The sequence below is a fragment of the Denticeps clupeoides genome, chromosome 8, assembly GCF_900700375.1.
Source record: "Denticeps clupeoides chromosome 8, fDenClu1.1, whole genome shotgun sequence".
NCBI lineage: Eukaryota > Metazoa > Chordata > Actinopteri > Clupeiformes > Denticipitidae > Denticeps > Denticeps clupeoides.
The window spans coordinates 3,010,811-3,026,845 of NC_041714.1; the positions used below are offsets into that span (position 1 = coordinate 3,010,811).

The 16,035-nt window shown below is 45.1% G+C and overlaps 1 protein-coding gene across 5 annotated transcripts in view; it reads left to right on the plus strand.

The window, feature by feature from the left end:
• Window positions 1-3,551: 3,551 nt before the first annotated feature.
• adgrb3 (adhesion G protein-coupled receptor B3) overlaps window positions 3,552-16,035 on the plus strand; it is a 127,063-nt gene continuing 114,579 nt past the window's right edge. For 2 of the 5 annotated variants that reach the window (XM_028989248.1, XM_028989252.1), the window contains exons 1-2: window positions 3,554-3,853; window positions 5,546-6,314. In XM_028989248.1, the coding sequence (XP_028845081.1) occupies window positions 5,561-6,314 (754 nt within the window). In that variant the 5' untranslated portion in view covers window positions 3,554-3,853; window positions 5,546-5,560. Of the gene's footprint in view, window positions 3,854-5,362; window positions 5,383-5,545; window positions 6,315-16,035 lie in introns of those variants that run through there. The other 3 variants (XM_028989251.1, XM_028989249.1, XM_028989250.1) reach the window with 3 other exon arrangements.

The window sequence follows — 16,035 nt, forward strand, 5'->3', positions numbered from 1 at the left end:
AGTGAAGCATGCAGAGAAATGAGGACCACCAGGAAGAAAGAGAATCTTACAAGGGAAGTGAAGTGATTGTCACATGTGATACACAGCAGCACAGCACACGGTGCACACAGTGAAATTTGTACTCTGCATTTAACCATCACCCTGAGTGAACAGTGGGCAGCCATGACAGGCGTGCGGGGAGCAGTGTGTGGGGACGGTGCTTCGCTCAGTGGGACCTCAATGGCACCTTGGCGGATCGGGATTCGAACTGGCAACCTTTTGATTACGGGGCCTCTTCCTTAACCGCTAGGCCACCACTGCCCCATGCACCAATCTCATGCCACTGCTGGGGTTTCAAACATGCTCTTAATTTATGATGCTTACAGCACCTCAGTAATACAAAATTAAGTAAGAAAGGGACCTCAGGAGCTTGGAGTAATATGCTCGCTTCCTCTGCTTGGTGGCGAGTCGATCTGCAGCAGGACCAGGGAGATTATATTTTTTTTTTTACATCAGGATACTGCTGTATGTGTATCAGATGCAAAAGAACAGTGTGTCAAAATCAAAAAATGTGGTAAGGTTAAAAAAATGTATGCCATTTATCAGACGCCCTTATCCAGAGCGACTTACAATCAGTAGTTACTGGGACAGTCCCCCCCTGGAGACACTCAGGGTTAAGTGTCTTGCTCAGGGACACAATGGTAGTAAGTGGGGTTTGAATCTGTGACTTTGTGGTCTTCTGGTTCATAGGTGGGTGTCGTACCCACTAGGCTACTACCACTCCCCTGTGGGTCTAAATGAGCAGCTGCCTTGGAGATGTTCCAAACGTGTGTTTTTAGGTCATCTCTTCCTCCAGAAACACGATTGGCCCTTTCCTTGGGAGGGGTAAGAGCAATATGGACCTTCTCTCCATCTATTGGGTATCAAAATTCTGAGGTTGTGAACATGACTGGGCACTAGAGACTTGGATAAAGATTTAAGATGTCTTCATCATTTGGCTGTATTTTACAAAAAAAAAAAGGTATGGACTCTTTTGCTAAAGGGACACAATACATGTTTCTTCATGAACTAGCAGTCCACACTGATGGAGCATGAGTACAATAATCTGAAATGTGCATGCAAGGGATATGTTAAAAATCTGGCTATTGCTATAAAAATCCGATGACATTAGCATCAGAGGTTCTCCTGCTCCATCCTGAGTTATACCTCCACCCTTCCAGTGATCTTCCCATCCTTATTTAACGTTTCCCAAGAAGTGAAGAAGGAAGAAGATCAAGAAGAAAAAGGTAACTGGTTGTCCGGTCAATTATTGTACGGTAACGATGGTCAGTAAAACATGCTGTTAACTTGGCAAAATGGAAGAAAATCCTGCAGCAACACATGCCAGTGTGATGTTCACTGACCTCCAGCCAGGTGGTCCTCCAACGTCTCTGCGGGCATCTAAACACTTCAAATTGGATGTGCTATTGAACTAGGTGGGCTAACCACACCTGCTGCAGCTTTGTGCAGCTCCTCTCCTCTCCGGCGCGCCGGCCACTTTCATTAATTTAACTACGTCCCCGGGGGCTGGGCAGTCATCAGGGATGCCGCAAAGCAAGAAAAGAAGGAGGTACAGAGCTGACGTGGCCTCGCGCCTCCAGGGTTCGAATTAGGTTCGATTATTTTTTTAGGTTGCGGTTATTTTTACGATGCATCAATTAAGTGAGTGATTCATTTTTCTGAATTGATTCAGTTCAGTTCTCGAATATTTCCTACATTAATTGTCTAATATAGTGATTTATTCACTTTACAATTTACATATCTGAATGAAAAAACATTTATTTCAATGCCCTAGTTTCAATCTTTGTGTATGTGTAGTTTACATGTTCTCCCTGCATCAGCGTGGGTTTCCTTCAGGCTCTCCAGTTTCCTCCCACCGTCCAACGACATGTACACTGTGTGGATTGCCGACTCTAAATTGATTGTAGGTGTGAGTGAATGGTGTGTGTGTGTGTGTGTGTGTGTGTGTGTGTGTGTGTGTGTGGCTGTGTGAGCGTGTCCTGTGGCGGGCTGGCCGGGATGGGCTCTGGCAGCCACAACCCTGAGCAGCAGGACTAATCAGTTATGGAAAGAGGGTGAGTGGGTGAGAGAAGAGGACATGCTTTTTATTTATTTATTTATTTTTGATCTGCAGGTTTAAAAGTGCATGAAAGCAGTAAAACAGGAGAGGTCCACTGCATGGGTGGTCCCTCTCTGCGCCATATAATCACTATACACAATGTATAATTACAGCGGAGAGAATGATGGATTGTGGGTGCAATTCATGGAAATGGAATTAAAATGATTGGCCGAGTTGGGCAGACCCTGGAACAGTGTGTGGTTTGATGATACGTGTTTTACAGTTTGAAAATAGACTAGACGACAGACTCGCGTCTGCCTGAGTGGCATTTATAAACCCTGTTGCTATGAATGAGGCAAGCGAGGTCCTCTTATCATGAATGTTCAATCATAAAGATGACCAGAAAGAAGAAGACAATTCATGTTCTCCCAAGACAGGGCCTCATAATGAAGGTTCCATGCATTCAAAAAGAACCTTTAATGGTGTAGAGACTTTTTATTTATGCACTTGCACGTGGACGTGATCAAGAAACATCAGTACAGACTGTGCACAGTCAAATGGCAGAGAAATCAAACGTTCATCTAGCAAGAGAGCCGACAACCAGTCATGGTTCAGATCAGGCAACACAAGATTATTTTTATAGAAAAATAACCGGCGATATTGAATATTTATTATTGTAAAGAGAGCACGGGTCAGCTAATCAAATAAGTACACCCAATGGAAGTGTAATAGAATGTCTTTTAATCAAAAGCTATAAGAACAGGTAATAAAGCAGACGGATGAAAACAAAGTGCATTCAAGTTCAAGCACTGAATGAATTCAACAGAAAATGGATGGATTTAATAGTGGAGTTCTATTCATATTCAGACATGAAAGGGTTGATCTCATAATCATCTTCACCATCAGGAAGGAGGCACCAGAAGTCTTTGGTTCTTGTCCAGTGGTGGCGTAATGCGGGTTAATTCATTTTCATAGCCTATTAGTCAGCAATAGGGACGCTCAGAGATGTGATCGATGAAGGTTTTTTTTTTCTCTTTTACTGGATACTGTGACATGATGACGCTGTGACATCTCCGCCCAACCAATGGGGCCCCTGAACCGGAACCCCCAAAATATCCACTTACCTACAGATTCACCCTCCCAGGATCCACTCTTCCAACAGAATCGATTAAAAAGTGCGTCCTTGTGCGTCCCATCTTCTCAGGATCTGTGCGTGAAATCCAGCAATTACCGTAACTATTAATAACCACGACAATGATGATGGTGGGTGAGACTGTTGATGGTATACAGTAGAAACCGGAAGTTTTATCCACGCGTGGGTCCCCCGGAGAGGAAGGAAGGTGGCGGCGTCTGGCTTGGGAGCGAAATGACGGCGGCGGCGATGCGCGCTCCCGCGGCCGAGCGCGCTCCCGGTCTGTGACGTGATCTTGCAGCCGCCGCCCCCCCCCTCCCTCTCCTCTCTCTCTCTCTCTCTCTCTCCTCTCTCTCTCTCGCCATCTCTCCACCTGCCGCCGGGGCTCCGCGGGACCGCGCTGGGGAGGAAGAGACGCAGACCCGGGGGGGAGCGCGGATGCCACGGCGAGATACCTCCACGTCCAGGCTGAGGCGTGACGCCGGCTCTGCCCGCTGCTCTGCCCGCTGCTCTGCCCGCTCCTCCGTCTTGTTGCGCTGGACTATGGGAAGTATCGATCCGGCGGAGCGCCGCTGCACGCCTGCTCCTTTCTGAAGGATGTGCGCAAGTATGTGGGAATAATAGCCAGGCTTCCGGAGTGTAAGGTAGGACAAGTCCTCTCATTCCTCACATGCCTGTCCTCGTGGAGACTAGTTTTATACTACCAGAGCAGATGATGATGATGATGATGATGATGATGATGATGATGGGACGCGTTCGGTATGAAAGTTGCATGTTGACGGAGGTAAAACGGCGTTTTAATTGCGGTTTTTTCCTTTTTTTTGGGGGGGGGGGGGGCGTCGCGCACGGTTGCGTTTTTAAACGGGAAATTTCCTCTTTCCGAATAAGTAAAATAATAATGGAGAGATGATGAAGAGTTTCTGCGTTTATCCCCGTTTCATCCTCGATTTTCTTATCGACGCCCTGTGAGTTTCGCACAAACTTGCGTGGGAACGAGTATTATAGTGGTGGTTTTATTAAAGGATGATGATGATGTGTGTGTGTGTGTGTGTAAAAGGACGCAGTAACGCCGTCCCTGCTGCTGCTGCTGCTGCTGCGTATCATGAATCGCTGCATTTAATCCATTCCGCGATTAAAAAAACGTCGGCAGGATCGGAATAAAGTGAAAAATCCCTCCTCCCCCGTCCTATATAATCCCGTCCCGACACGACGGAGCACAGACGCAGTCCGATCCGCGAAATCACACCAAATCACACATTTTATACGTGTATCGTGTTTTATAGATCACGAAATGACGGAAACCAGCGACCTTCCGTCTCTGAAGACGCTGCTCCCCCCAAAACCCCAGTTTTTTTTGGGGAGGGGATGTAGAAACCATCTTTACACAGAATTTCAACACACACACACACACACACACACACACCCCGCTGCATTGCCTACAGGATTAACGCCATCGGGACGTGGAACGGCGGTTCGTTCTCTCACTCTTCTTCCTCCTCTTCCTCCTCTTTTCTTCCTTTCTGAAGTGTGACAGGAAACGACGAGAAAACGCTCCGGGGCCACGAGTCACTGTCCGCCGGCGACGTTCCGCTTATTTTATTTAATTTTTTTTTTATCTCTTTAAAAAAAAAAAAAAAAAAAAAAACGAGACGTGACGTCACTTTATTTGGCACCTGCTCGTCCCGCTCACGTCGAATTCGATCAGCGCGACGAAAATCCGCCGGACAGCGTGTCACAGGTGGAGGCTTTTTATTTCCGATCCGCGGGAGCCACAAGGTGGCAATGTTTATCCGGAGTGGGTTTTATTCCCGTGGACGGGAAATAAAACGGCGCGCAGAACAACACGAGAGAGAAATGTAGCTGTAGGGAGATCCTGTCCCCAGAATAAAGCCGAAATCTCCCAGTGACCCGGCGCAGCTGAAAGAACCGGGTTCGAGGCGCCAGATGTGGCCCTGTGGGGACCCCGGTGGAACGTCAAGCGGAACAAGACGAGAACGAAGGTCCAGGCCGCTCCTCTCCTCAAAAACTAAAGTAGAAAACTCCCAGTGACCCCAGTGAGCCGGGTTCGAGGCGCATGATGTGGCCCTGTGGAGACCCCGGTGGAACAGAGACGAGGGAACGGGAATTCTGGGCACAGGGAGGGCGATTTCTTCTTCCTACGAAACCAGCCACGGTGATCGATACGTGCATGTTTCTACGGGTCGGGGGACAGAACGTCCTCAACGTTTAGCGATTGCGGTTGCTATGACACCCATGCCGCTGAAATATGGAAAGAAAGCGCGTTGGGGAATAAAACGTACACACTTCATTAATTCGATTTTTTTTTCTTCTTGCAGGCCCAATGACATAGGATGAAGGCTATTCGTAACCTGCTGATTTATATATTTTCCACCTATCTCTTGGTTATGTTCGGATTAACTGGCGCCCAAGACTTCTGGTGTTCCACTCTGGTGAAGGGAGTCATTTATGGATCTTTTTCGGTGAGTGAGATGTTCCCCAAGAATTACACGAACTGCACGTGGACGCTGGAGAACCCCGACCCCACCAAATACAGCATCTACCTGAAACTGTACAAGCAGAACCTGAGCTGCTCCGAGTTCTCGCTCCTGGCCTACCAGTTCGACCACTTCTCCCACGAGAAGATCAGCGAGCTGCTGCGGAGCAACCAGTCCATCGTCTATCTCTGCGACACCAACAACGTCTATGTCTTTTTGCAATACGACAAGAATTTTGTGCAGATCCGGCGGGTTTTCCCCTTCGACTACAACGGATTGGCGGCGAAGAAGCCGGACGAGGAGCAGAAGTCGGTGGTGGAGTTTGTGGTTTTGAACAAGGCCAGCCCCAGCCAGTTCGGCTGCCAGGTGCTGTGCACGTGGCTGGAGAACTGCCTGAAGGGAGAGCGGGGCGCGGCCGAGTCGTGTGGAATAGTTTACGCCAAGTGCACCTGCCCGCAGCACCTGGGCAACGGGGAGTCGGAGAATGTGCTCATGCTCAACAATGTGGTGTTGCCTTTAAATCCTCAGACGGAGGGGTGCCTGACGCCGCAGCAGCGGTCCGCGCAGGCCTGCAACCTGAGCGCGGAGGTCAAGCGGCCGCTGAAGGAGGGTGAGTGCGCCGCGCCCCGAGAACACGCCCGCCGCGTATTAACCAACGCATGCATGCTGTGTACGGAGACACCCCCCCCCCCCCCCCCCCCCCCCCCCCCCGCCCTCTGTATTTAACACTGCGATGTTTAAACCGCATGACCCGTTGTCTGATGCAGCAACACCGGAGAAGAGGGATGATGACGGTGATGGCGGTGACGATGACGACAACGTCTTTATTTTAGGATCGGGATGGGACCAGTAAATATTGACGTCCTCAGATCAAATGAACGGACGGTGGTTTTTATCAGGGCTTATATATTCGTGTCGCGTTGTTATTTTCTCCATCATGTTTAAAGGTTCTGGGAAATCGTCCTAACTCACCCCTTCTTACAGCTCCTGTGCGCGGAGACTGGCGCAGCAATGATTCGGTGCGAAAAGTCCCGCATTTCTGATGAAAAGAGTCGACAGATTTAGTTTCACATATCAACCGCTTTTTACGTATACGCACTGCATTACAAGGAAGAAGAATTGGACTGAAACGTATGTGATGACATATTAAGTCAGAATGCATCAATGTACTCTTGTGCGGCGAGGTTCGGGGAGGACGGTCACAACACGTTGTGGGAGCACCAGTAGAGTTTTTAGCTGATAAAAATACTGCCGTCAGTGGCATTCCAGTTCTTCTCACGTGCTCTCCTCAAGGTCGTTACCACACAGACAAGACGCGTTCCCGGTTGTTCTCCACCACCGTCTTGCCCGATACGGTGCAACAGAATGAATAACTTGGTTGAGTCCAGTAGACCTTCTATTGACCCTGTGTTGCTACCAGGGCACTGCTTATTATAAATCTATACGGAAGCGCGATAATGTGAAGTGTAATGAGCTATGCATGCATTTATACATATATGTAGTTGTATTTTTGGTGATGGCTGCAGAATGTTCTGCACCGGATTGCTTGTTACTAGATCTCGGGCGACAGCTGGCCCGTTGGCTGAAGACGTAACCCCGAGCCTGTTCTCTGTAACCCGGCTCCAGCACGAACCACCTCGCTTTGGCTCCGGTACGACCAGAATTTCCTTCCCTGCGGCGTTTGGTAGTGCATTTTTTCCCCCTCCTTGCCGCTTTTGACCATTTTTACGGCCGGTCAGCCTTGTAGCCCTGGTTCCCTCGGGTCGAATTAATACGTTCGCAGAAATGCAGTTTAATTTGACTTCAAATCCGAGCATGGCGACTCGAGCGCCGCGACTTGGCCGAGATTTCGCTCATTATTGCCACCATCGAACAGCCACCGCGTCTCACTCGGAACAAGGCCCCGTTTTACCTCGCCGCAGCAGCTCTCGTAAAACAGCGGACCGCTTGGCCGTTCATTCGCCCCGCACGCGTTCGCCGGGGCTCATCCAGCTCCTCGGCTAATTACCAAGCAGGTCTTGAGCCGAAAGTGTTTTGCAAAGAAGTGAACCCAGAGGGTTCGGTCGATGGAATTCTGGGAGAGCGATGAAGTCGAGCGCTATTAAATTACGTTCCAAGTGTTTTATTTAATTTTTTGGTGTGCGAGATGGAATGAGGCCAGCGTGAGTTATTGTTTTTATCGGGTCTGTCCGTAACCGCCTCCCGCTGCCATCGTTACACATGAGACCAGAGGTGCTTGCAATCCGATTGAAAACCTTTATAAGATAAAAAAAAAAAGATATTGTTCTAATAAGCAATAAAAGGAAAGTGCAGGCATAAGGGGGCCAGATGTAGCACATTCAGGATATCTATTAACAAACAGGCCTAATCCCAGCACGAGGAGCCCGAAATAACAGATCGTACGTGGAAAAGACCTGTGCGGCGTCCTCTTCCCGTGTGCTCATGGCTCTCTCGGGACCAAGTGCCATCTTAGATCAAGCTGGGATGGAGATGCATAGCCGCGCACAGGCCGGAAACATGAACATGTTATTGAGAAGATTATTCATTTTATTTCATTTTTTTTGGTCCCTTGTTACCGCCCCGGCTACGTTCGTGTTTGAGTAACGTTGGGTTTCTAGCTCACCGGATTTTAATCGTAAGTGTGAACAACCATTTTTTTTTTTTGTGCAGTGATGTATTATGAACAGCGAGGCAGCATCTGTGAATTATAAGTTGGGCTTTAAATAACACCTCTCCCCCTAGATTTTACATTAGCCTCCAAATTTATGGCTGAAGCCGGCAGTAAGGCAAACCATTAAAAGGGACGTCTTGTGCCCCAACACACAGTACAGATTTTGGGTGTTTTTCTCCTCCCCCCAAAAAAGAAACATTAGACATTTAGCTATGGACATGTTAATAACAGCTTACATGCACAGCTTATTTTTTCTGAAGATTTTTCAGAAAGCTTCTATTTATAGTGTGTGTGTGTGTGTGTGTGTGTGTGTGAGGGGGTAGAAGTGCTAATCTGTTTTCATCTGGATAACCAGCGGATCATCACTGGGTTTAAAGGAGCACCGTGTCCAGAATGGCAGAATCGTTTTTGATTTATGATTGTGGGGAAGAATAACTTGATTAAAATTCATTAGGTAACGTCTGGTGTTACGTTCGGTGAGTTCTGTTTTGTAAATTGGCCCAAGGCTACAGTGGCGGGTGGTTGTTTCAGCTTTTGTACAAGCTCGCAGAATAGTGTTCGATGCCACTGTATACACGGGTAAATAATGGTTATGGACATCCTATGAAAAGAACATCTCTAAAATGACCCCATGACCCCTGTCGTGGATGAATGAATATTATGGATTGATAACTAATAGAAGATGGAACATTATGAAAGACATAAATAACAGAAGTAGAACAGAGGATATTAAATAGCAATTGGATGGAACATATGATTCATCCTTCAATGACAGTAAAAATAAATGGTTTTCTTGCATTCATTAACAAAATTCATCCATTAAATGTTGATTTTGAGCTTCACATGGTTGTTTTTTTTTTTTAAATCCATGATGTATGTATTCAAATCCATAACATCCATGTAGCTCCAGATGCTCCTTTAGTGATTTGGTCATTAATCTGCTTTGGAAATGCAGTATTATGCTTGGTGCAGACTGGTCCTGAGTAGAAAGTAAAAATGTAGAATTATTATTATTATTTTTCATCTTTTCATCTTCAAACATTTGGGGTAGCCAAACTGTGATAGGTAATGCACAACAGAATGACCCAGGCTGAGCAGTGTGCGTTTCTATGCCAGCCAATGAAATAAGAGCGTGAGTCAGTCGTTCTGGCACAGCCAGCCTATTAACTGGGAGGGCAGGTCATCCGCAGCGGTTGGCATGACACTCCTTTCCCGCCATGTGAATGCTTCCCAGAGCAGGTACATTCACAGTTGTACTCCAGATCATTTTTTTTTGGTGCATAGTTCACTTGGGTTATTTGGAGTATTCAAATTTGGAGTATTAAAAAATTGGAGTATGTGCCAAATTGTGCACGGTTTGTGTTGATGTGACGTAAACTTCATTTCGGACAAAATGTTCAAGCCAGTTCCAAAGTTAACTAGTTACGGATGGCCATTAGATTTTGGCCGTTGACCTGTTATTAAATCTGGATCAGGAGCCTAGAGAAAATAATTCTAGAAGAATGAGCTGCCATTTATGTCAACAATATGTTCTACTTATAAACACAACACTCTCACATTAACACTCTGCTTATTGACCTGTTTCAAGATTTAATAAAATATCAGTAATATTGTGTTTGTTACTCTGTGATCTGATGACCTGATGAGTAAAATGTTGAATCTGGACTGTGTTGTTCTGATTTCACACAGAAAATAATTAAATGGTTTGAGATAGTTCATTCGTTATCCATCTTCATACTTCATAAAAATATTTCTTTGTTTCTTGAGCTTTCTCGCACTCATTTTGTGAGCTCTTATCACAGGAGTGGGAATAGGAAAATGTTAAAGTGGATAAATAAAAAATGGAAGTGATTGTCATTGTGAAACACTGCAGCAAAGCACACAGTGACACAACGAAATGTGTCCTCTGCTTTTAACCATCACCCTTGGTGAGCAGTGGGCAGCCATGACAGGCGCCCGGGGAGCAGTGTGTGGGGACGGTGCTTTGCTCAGTGTCACCTCGGCGGATCGGGATTCGAACTGGCAACCTTCTCGTGAGGTGGCCGCTTCCTTAACCGCTAGGCCACCACTGCCCCATGCCCCCAAAGTTGATTTCTGGGCACTGGGGAGGACGTAGAAGAGAAATATACCATCCCTACACCATCCTCTCGTCTGATTTGGCCCTCTTGTGTTAACATTAACAGGCTGGGTTGATTTATAACACACCAACCAGCCTTGCAAGCTGGTTTTGGCACATCCTTGTCAGCCAACTACTCCAGTTTGGTGACGCTGTCAAGCCCATAGGTTCTTAATGGGATTGTGATCAGGACTTTGACTTGGCTAATGTGGGACATTTAGCTTTTCGTTCTTGAGTCATTCCAGTGTTATTTTGCCCTTGCACTCGGAACAATTTGTTTTCTCCAAGGTGAGCTCTCTTCCCTGTTGCAGCCATCCACCAGAATGGAGGAAATTGTCCTTCAGTTCCTTCTAATAAAAGAATCAAGTGGTGCTCAAACTCTGCATTTTAGGAAGAAGTTATATTGGTTGGTTGAATGTCTGTATTATTAGTAATATGGGTGGTAGTACCACACTCGCCTCTGAACCAGAAGACCACAAAGTCACAGGTTCCAATTGGACACTTACTACCATTGTGTCCCTGAGCACTTAACCCTGAGTGACAAGTATTTCCTTCCTTGAGTTGGTTCTATTTATTTCTGATGAGGAAGAGAAAAAGTTTTTCAGCAGGTCGTGCACCATCTCTGCCAGCGTCTGGGTCTGGACCTCAGTAAATAAATCCCGCTGATTTGTCCCTTCCTGGTCACATTAAATGAACAGCTGCTTTGGTCTTCACGGCAGGGACATTTCAGCATCCAGAGCTTCTCTCACCAGGATGTCCCAGGATGTATGTTCATCAATAAATGCCACAACATCCTGTCTTGTATAAAAATTTGCACCATTTGCATGGATATTCACAGATTCCCTGGGCCAGAGACAGCATGCAGATTCTGTTACGGTGATGAGTAGAGAGTAAGAAACCATGATAATACTACAGTAACACCGTAACGCAGTGAACATGCATAGCTACAAAGATGGAGGTTGAGGAGAGAGTAAAAATGGTGGAACTTGTGTTTACAATGTTTATGCAGCTGCTTATGGAGTTTATTTGGTTCAATAAATTGAATTGGGAATTGTAAAGTAAAGTGAAGTGTAAAAAAAAAACTCACTCGTATTGCTGTTTTTAGGGCAGGATGATCCACAAAGAGAATAGCATAATATAACAAGTATATTAAAGAGACTTATTGTTATTTACATTTACACATTTTCTTTTTATGATAAATTATTTTGTTGTTATTATGTTTCTATTACAGATTATGAATTCTGTTGAAAGCATTCAAAGCATCATGAAACACATTTTCAGCATCAAGAAACTGGACTACTTATATTTTACAAAAATAGAACAATCTTCTCATGTCTCATTGGACATCATAATTTCTTTGGCCAAATTTCCAGTGGAAGATGGTGTCTGTTTCTATTAAACCACTTCTCTTTTTACATCTGTGAAATATGTGTATACATTCAGTATATATGTATGTAGAATTTGGGTTTTCTTGGCACTACACATCAGAAGTGTGAACCTTCACTGGCCTCACGATTCGATTCGATCATGATTAGGCCTCGATATCGATGCATCGTAATGCATCCCATACATCCCATACATTATGTCGTGTTGTAGATTTCTGGACACTCAGAGATTGTTAAGATGAGCTTTCCCTCCATTCCCGCTTCATGTGTGTATTTCGAAGGCTTTAACCGCGGTGCGAGAACAAGCCTGCCGGTTGCCACATCGCGCAATGTGGAACTCCTACCCGGAACGGCGCTGGTCTCAGATCATGCCACCACAGTCACTACCGGCACTACTCTTTAACAAGAATTTTTATGTAATTATGATATAATCGATTATGTTCTGCAGTGCATCGATGCAATATCATCCACATCTGCATCGCAGTGCATCGGATATACGATTCATTTCAACACCTGTTTTGTGAAGGCTTTTTATGCATGGCCCTATGGTGGGAACTGCTTATTACACCTCGCACTGCACCTCGTATACTCCGAGCCTCCAGTACTGCTTGCCTGGTCCCTCCATCTCTGAAGGTAAAAGGACGACACTCATCTAGACTCTTCTCCATCTTGGCCCCTTGGTGGTGGAATGAACTTCCCCTCGAGGTCAGAACAGCTCAGTCACTGAGCACCTTCAAACGGCAGCTCAAGACCTTCCTCTTTAGAGAATATTTAGATTAAATTGTAACCTTTTTGTCTAACTTGTGTACAGAATCTACAACAGAGTGAATAAAAAGATTGTTCATAGTTGGGGGTCCTAATGAACCGGAACTGATCACTTCATCGAAGGTAACTTGGAAGCACGTTGTAGGTCGCCTTAATGTAAATGTAAATGAAATGCTTATGATAAACACTATGGGCGCAGATCAAGTGTGCAAAGCGTAGCTGTGAATGGACTCCTGGCACCCAGAGTAAAAGTCCTTAGTGCAGCAGAAGCGCTGTGCTGTGTGGCCTTTTATTCACTTTGGATCTCAGTCAAGTCACTCAGTAGTCACCCTTCATTATGCTCTCCCCTATTGTTCAGGATGCACGGAGGCCATCTTAGCATCAGTTCAGTAGATGGGGGAGGGAATCTTAATGGTTGCAGTGTCTTTTTTTCTGTTTTTCTGCTTTTACGAGTTGTTAAAAGTTATTGCTAAAAGCAAGCACACGTTTAACAGATACTTTTACCAAATTAGTTCATTTAACACTTACATTTGGGTGAAATGTACCTTGTATATTTTGCGAAAGTGATTGTTTTTGTTATTGTGATGGTGACACACAATGAAATGTGTCCTCTGCATTTAACCCATCACCCTTGGTGAGCAGTGGGCAGCCATGACAGGCACCCGTAGAGCAGTGATATGGGGACGGTGCTCAAGGGCACCTCAGTGTTCAGGATTTGAACCCACAAACCTTTAGTTGCAAGTCCTCTTCCTTACCTGCTAGGGCCTCGGCCAACCCTGCACCTGTAATACATGAAATTATTCTTGATTCTAGCGGGGTGCATATAGAAATATAGTTGGCTGGCAATTTTATGGTTCTGTAAGACTTGGGCTGATACTATATTTTCACCTAAAATATATCCGTTATCTATCATGAAATGCTCTTTTTGGAACAGTTTCGTTGTTCCAAGTCACTGAGGCTGCTGCTGAGTCTTTCATGATAGGTCCCTAAGGACTGATCAGGATTGGTTAACTTACCAAACATGTGAACCCTACATGAAAGAGTTAATTTTCAGTCAGAGAACAGTGACATTTGCACTAAATTCCTGAATGGCTGCTGACATGGAGTAATTGGCCCAGATTATGGCTCAGACCAACTACATGCACACGCATTGAAAGGTGCGTCAATAAAGATGGATTGCGCAATGATTCATCTGTCACGGGGTCACATTTGGATGCATCACCAGCACGCTGGACGTCATTATTAGTCAGAGTTAATGAGCATTCTGAATGGAAAAGCATCATGCATGAGTGAAATGCAGTGGTATTTTAAAAAGTGCTTCTGCACAGTGGGACAATCAGAACAGGTGGCATATTGCACTAATAATCCTATGATAAGCACTTATGAATATTAGATGATTCAATGTGAATCTCATAATTTACAACGACTGTTGCCTGGATGTAGAAGTGTGACATCCAGCAGTTGAATATTTATTTCATTTCTTTCAATGTGTGTGGTTGAGAAGTCAGAAGACTTCATATTGTTCTCAGGGCAATATTTTCTGTATTTAATACACGTTTTTAATAATGTAAAACCACTGAAATCAGTGAAACAAGGTCAGTAAAGGTCACTCATGGGGCTGGTTTATTTGTGGGGTGTTGGGGACCTCTTGCCATCCAGTTACATTGAAGGTTATAATTCCTTGAGAGATGAGCAGTGCTGAAATGAAATGCACAGCTGCATAAAACCCCTCAGCCAGTAACGTAGAGCACACGCCCTGGACGGAAGGTCATGCAGAGCTGTGTTGGTGTCAACAAGCTGGAAGTGAGTGGCCACAATGAATCACTGGGACGTTTCCGACACGTAGACTCCGGTGGCCCAGGAAGCCAATCGTTAACATGTGCAAACATGGGAGTTAAATTGGACTAATATCAGAAACGCTGCAGGCTATCTGTGGACCTAATAATAGGCGGTAGGAGTTTAATTTCTGCACAAGCCGATGAGCAAGGCCCATAACTATGAATTAGTGGTGGTGGAAAAATCTGTGTAGGTGCTCACCAAATTACCATGCAGTCCTCTCAGCCAAGCGTCATGCAACTAATTGGCAGAAGTTAGAAACAGGGAGACAAACAGGATAAACAAAAGCCGTATTAGCAAACCTCCAACGTGGTAGCAGAAGATGGATAGCCGCCATCTTTCCTAATGAAGGCCTCTTCACATAGCAGGTTGTCCAGGTACGGAAAACACATGAGACCGATGATAAATGTGACCAGAATCACAGATGGCTGTTCGGTACTGTAAGCCAAGATGCTGCTTTGTAATGGACTTGTCTAAACCATTTTACACCTGTCACATGCTCTATTTGCATTATCATTTTCAAATGCAGAAACTAGGATTATGCATGCTATTGTAGCAGATCACAAAAATAAAATATAAATAGTCATCGAAATAATGATGTAGTCAAAGCCATATCTGCTGGTGTACTAGCTACTCTACTAGTGTGAGTATGGTCAGTTTTACTGATTCTTCAATCAAAACTCGGCATCATTCCACTGGAACTCCAGGCTTGAAGACAAAGTTCCTGTCTACATGTTGAAGATCTTCCATCATTAACAGACATTTGCAGCTCATGAGTTTTGACCCATTTGATTGCACCACACAATTGTATATATCATGTTACAATGCATTATATTGTAAGATGAATATAATTCATCATCAACTAATGAATTTTATATCTCATACTTGAAACTCATACTAGAAATACTGGCTGTCAGGATCTGATTCTGCGGGTTATGCGATATTCTGCATTTCGGTCGGGAGTTTTCGTACTGTCAGTGTTGTGCTCCTGATAGTTTTCATCTGTTAAATGTTATAAATGTATGGCCATTGTATCGTATTCTTGTCGTATCGTAGCGTCTTGTTATGTACTGGTTTCTGACCATGTTACGTGTATTAACCACCCCCCCCCCCCCCCCCCCTGTTTGTGAGAGTTGTGCGAATGCGTCCGTTCTACGACCACGTCCCTGTGACAGAAGCATATATGATTACATAGCGCATCAAGATTTACTTTCCTCCCTAAATATACAATATTATTTTGTAATAAGTGTTTTGATTAGGAGCATCATTGTAGTGATGTTGGGATTTGTAGCCATTTAGTGAACGAAACATATACTGTCCAGAGGGTCCTGGAGCTGGTGACATGTAACCGTAGCTGAAGATGGCGGACCAGGACGTGTCCTTGGTTCCTGACAGCCTGAATCATAAAATCTGAGATGGCCAAATGAGTGGTTGCAGTAATGCATCTTCCCCCTTTACCCAGTAAAACACCATCCGTTTTTCCATTAATTGTACCTTCCTTCCATCACTCTCCGTATCTTTTTTTACCGCGGGTGACATTCACTTCCATATCAGGAAT